General features: G+C 29.1%; 1 protein-coding gene across 1 annotated transcript; it reads right to left on the bottom strand.

Annotated features, from left to right (window-relative positions):
* Positions 1–429: 429 nt before the first annotated feature.
* LOC123274655 (PI-PLC X domain-containing protein 2-like) lies at positions 430–3298 on the bottom strand. The gene is made up of 5 exons (XM_044742377.1): positions 2980–3298; positions 2721–2920; positions 1102–1297; positions 877–1035; positions 430–782 (listed from the first exon to the last, which is right to left on the bottom strand). The coding sequence occupies exons 1-5, from the start codon at positions 3296–3298 to the stop codon at positions 430–432; spliced, it is 1227 nt and encodes a 408-aa protein (XP_044598312.1).
* Between the last annotated feature and the right edge of the window lie 1520 nt (positions 3299–4818).

Raw genomic sequence — 4818 nt, 5'->3', positions numbered from 1 at the left:
TTTCATATATTGTTGATTATAAAAAAAATAGATCATATAATTACATGAAAAAATTAATTTAAACTCGGCAGTTAAAAAAATGCTTTTCTAACCAAAGTTGTTAAGAAAATAGACGCTCGTAAGCTGATTTGATGAATTGGTGCTAACTTTATTTTTTTTTTAATAATTAATATTTAATATTTTGAATTGAAAGTGCTTTTTTTCTATTTTTTAATTAATTAGAATTTAATAAAAATTTATTTGATCGTTATTATTATTACAGATAATTTAATATATTTAAAAATAATTTAGAGTGTCAATATTTAGACCCCCGTCAATAATTGGGGCTTTTACCTTATTGCTAGGATAAAATATTGCATAAGAAATTTTTGCTGAAAAATTTTATCGTAGGTAATTATTGCATGAAAAATACAAGACGGTCACCTAATTCTAATTTGACATATCGCACTTAGCTCGGTAAATGTTGCTCCAAATGGCAACTTCGATGATTCCAGTAGCATCGATAAAGTCCACGGCTACAATATTTGCCGTTTTGAAGTGTCTCTTTTTGTACCACATCGTCACCAGAGGTCCAGTTTGAACAGCTAGCTCGCGTAGTGATTTTTCACCGCGTCCAAAATAGAAAAGCGCAGCATCTACTATTATCATTGAAGAATCCAATGTTATTTCGGCCATCACTGCTCTTAGGTTCATTTTGGAAAATTCACGGCTGCAAATAAACAAATTTTGAGCTACCATCAAGCTTTGATAAATCAACTTACTTTGATTCAAGTTTGGCAGCGCTTTCAGATTCATTAACAAAACTCTCAAGTTTTGCAACGTTTTTGACATCACCCCATTGCTGATTTACAGGTGTCCAGTATCTATAAATTTTACCTTCGAATTCAGAAACGTAACTAAAAATAAGTCTGTTGTCGGATTTCCAAATTTCACCCAAAGTCTTTTGATGAATTTGGAACGTTTCTAGAAAATATCCTTCAAATTCGTCAAGAAGATAATTCAGAAAGTTTAAGTGACTTTCAAGTATTTCAAATCCTAAGTAAAATTAAAGAGTGTAAATTTTTATTCATTTGAAAATTATTAAGCCTATAAAAGACTTACCTTGAGGAAATTCTTTAAAGTTGATGATAACAATTTCCATAGTGTTGTCCAAAAAATCTTTAATGTCTTTAAAGATATCGTCGAGAGGCTGCATAGCGAAAAGTCCATGACAAACCCAGTATTTATTATCAACAATACACGGTCTTATGTCCAAGTAACGTATTCCGGTAAGTAATTGGTCCATAACGCTCTTTTCCTATTTAAAAAACGTTATTGTTCAAATTTTTTTTTAAATTTCGTAAAAAAATTTTCATTTCAAAATACTTCCTCTGTGGCGTTAGACTATTTAAATATCAGGCGCGTTTCATTTTAAATACTTCAGGCGTGTGCTGGCCATTAAAGGTTTTTGGTGAAATAAAAACATTCACATATAAGCTCAAAAGGAGAATCAAAAATAGATTTTTGGTTTGGATCTAAATATTTCAAACTAGCTGTTACTCGCCCGCTCCGCTGGGCGCTTTAAAGAATTGCATTTTTAGATCTAGAATTGAAATTTAATTAAAGTATTATTTTAACTTGCACAGATTCCCATTCTATTGAATTGGCATCCACCTTTTATCCATGTAATTATTCTAGCTAATATTCATTGTAACTTTCAATGTGCAATCATTGTAACATTTCCGTGTTTTTCTTACAAAAATGAATAATAATTGATTTGAAAAAAAAAAATTTTTAATGAGCGTTGAAAGTTTCAGTTAGAGAAATTGCAGGTCTCATCAGTGAAGAAATCTGCCTAGTATGTAAACATAACCAATAGAATTAATAAATTTATTTTAAACAAACACAATCGAATAGAAGTCAAATTAAGTTACAATAAAAATTGTCATTTCTTAGTCAAAAAAAATAGGTTCTGGATAAGTAATCACCACCATATCATATACCCAAACCTTCTCCAAAACATTTTCTGCATCTTTGGTGGTATAAGTTCCATTCCGATCGGTTCAGCAAGCCACAGCATAACCGGACAAAAAACTGGCTCTCTATTTATTAGCATAGATTTAACTCTCTAATAGCGAGTGTACTTAGCTACCATGCGCCACCACCTGTTGGAGGTTTTCAAAACTAACTTTTTTCAAAAAATTATATATGGACATATCATCATATCGGGTCTAATATGGGCATATTGAGTCATATTAGGACATATTAAGCCAAATGGCATATTTTTATATCAGGAAAAATTATATATCAGCAGTCGGGTGCGTCAAAATTTAATCTTTGAAAGCAACCTTTTAAAATTGAAATTTAGAGTTTTGCTTTTAACAGGAGTTGTATTTGGGCATTTCCTGATATATTTTGATGTGTCAAAATTTATTTGATACTCTTAGAATTTTTTAACAGGAGTTTCGTTTGGCCGTATTTTGAAATTTATAAATTCCAGAACAATTGCATCAACAAAATTCCTGTTAAACAATTATGTGAGCATCAAATAAATCCTGACACATCAAAATATCTCAGAAAATGCCCAAACCTAACTCCTGCGAAAAGCGGAACTCAAAATTTTAATTTTAAAAGGTTGCTTTTAGAGATTAAATTTTGACGCACCCTAATGAGCCGATCAAAAAACTTTTTCAAGTTGTTATTTCAATAAATTGATAATTCGTTAATTTATACTTAATTACTTGTGTTACTGTATATCGATCTAAAATTGTCGGAGGTAATTCGTATCTGTAAGATCCCGAGTTATGCGTTCCTGGTATAAATAGCTCAGCGAGAGTCAAATTTTCAATTATTTTTCTGTTATCATACATCCAGTTCGCATGAGATGACAAACATGTCAACATAAGCTCTGTAGAATTCCTTAACCAAGCTACGTGATAACCTAAGTGAAAAAAAAATTATTATTATAAACTATAATTAAATAGCTGGAACTTAAATTACCTGTACATTGATCGATGTACATCGACTCTAACGAGTACCTCGCGTCTACTGGTGCTATTCCCGTTTTGACAAAACCACTACTGTTTTTTGGAAAGTATGTAAAAAATAAGTCTTTTGTATCATGATAAAGAACGAGACTGTCACCTAGCTTGAAGTCTTCTAAGAACCAATAAATTACAATCTGACCTCTGATCTCTTGGCTATCATTAATTGGTGCATAGGACAAAATTATTTGACTGGTGTTACACTCATTTGCCGAAGAATTGCCAAAAATTTTAATAAAAATTACTGCACTGATAATATTATTGAGTTTAAACATTTTTGTATTGCTGTCGATTGTTGACTAAAAAATAATCTTTTAACAGAATGGTGTGTTATTTTTAATTCATTATCAAAGTTATTGGCAATAAAATGTTTTATGACACTGAAGTTGAATTACAAAATAATTTTTTCTACGCAGGTGTATATTAAATTTACAAAAAACAATTTTTATTTAAGTTTTTTAGAAACATATTTTCACAGTTAATGAAATAAAAAAAATTTTTTAACTATAAATTTTTGCCCCGCGATTAATATTGCTTTTAATAGCGGTTTCGACGAGATCCAGTGGTATCCAAAAATCAACCTTGCGACAACATGTGCTGTTCTGAAGTGTTCATCGTTAAACCACATCGTAATTAAAGGGCCAATTGGTACAGCAGGAGTTCTCGCAATGATTTTCTACACGTCCAAAATAATGAAGCGCAGCATCTGCGTATCATTGAAAGATCCAATGTTATCACCGCCATCATTCTATTCTATGATATTGATGATAATCAGAGAATCAGAATAAATTTATTCATAAGTATGGTTTGGAAAAATTAAAAAGCATTTGTTCATTTTTTAAGAATATCTTTCTTGAAAAATTAATTTTTCGATTAGAAAATTTTTAAATCATTAATTTAAAAAGCATTACAAGAGTGACAGACAATTAAATTCAACCATAAATAATAAATAAAATTTTTTATGAGCCCAAAAATAAAATAAATTTTTTAGTAAAATATATATTATCATGTTTGAAAATAACAAAATGATTTTTGGTTTATTTTTAAAATTCAACAAGTGAATTATTAATATTAATTCAATCTCAATATTTACAATCAAGATAAAATTTTCAAAATTTTTTAATTTGAATTAATCATCATTATTTTTATTATTAATTATTCAAAACAAGAAGTCTGAAAAAATCATTAACATTTAGATTTATTTGCTCATCGTTTACAATCTTTGCTTAAATAAAAAAAATGAGTGAATAATTCTGATTTTAAAGAGTTAAAACTTACAACTATAAAAAAAAGAAAAAAAATGATGATGAAGTGATAATCGGTAACTTAATGACTGTTGTTTTCTCACGCGCCTTCTGGTGTTTAAATTTTTATTTATCCCAATAAAATATGTATGTTGGTTTGAGAATTAGATTATATTGAGTTAAAAACATACTTTTGAAGCAAGCATGAACAAATTTCAAAGCGGGAATTTATAATCAAGAAAATATTATTGAGGCATTAAAACCAAAGTCTAGAAGATATTCAAATTAGCTGAATGTTTGTTTAAATGACTCGCTCGACAGATTTATACATTAAGTCTAAGTTTATTCAAAGAATCAATACACATGCTTTGCAAAGAGATTTATTGCTCATTTGCACAAATTAATTAGACTGCTCCCTGCCTTTATTAACTCGCAAAAAGTACCCATGTCAAAATTTCTCAGCAAAAATTACGCATACAAAAATATCTCAAGTACAATAATTTCTCAAACTAAAATTTATCACAAGACAAATGAATCTGACGAAAATTAAT

Source organism: Cotesia glomerata, unplaced genomic scaffold (assembly GCF_020080835.1).
Source record: "Cotesia glomerata isolate CgM1 unplaced genomic scaffold, MPM_Cglom_v2.3 scaffold_508, whole genome shotgun sequence".
In the NCBI taxonomy this organism is placed as follows: Eukaryota; Metazoa; Arthropoda; class Insecta; order Hymenoptera; family Braconidae; genus Cotesia; species Cotesia glomerata.
The sequence above is the reverse complement of the archived record's forward strand: the minus strand, read 5'-3'. Positions and strand labels throughout refer to the sequence as shown.

Bases quoted from the DNA above. Each gene is read 5' to 3' on its own strand.
- LOC123274655 (XM_044742377.1), bottom strand. From the start codon at position 3,298: ATGTTTAAACTCAATAATATTATCAGTGCAGTAATTTTTATTAAAATT. The intron at 2,921-2,979 runs GTAATTTAAGTT...TTTTTCACTTAG, and splicing joins GTACATCGATCAATGTACAG to GTTATCACGTAGCTTGGTTA. The intron at 783-876 runs GTAAAATTTATA...TGAATCTGAAAG, and splicing joins TTACGTTTCTGAATTCGAAG to CGCTGCCAAACTTGAATCAA.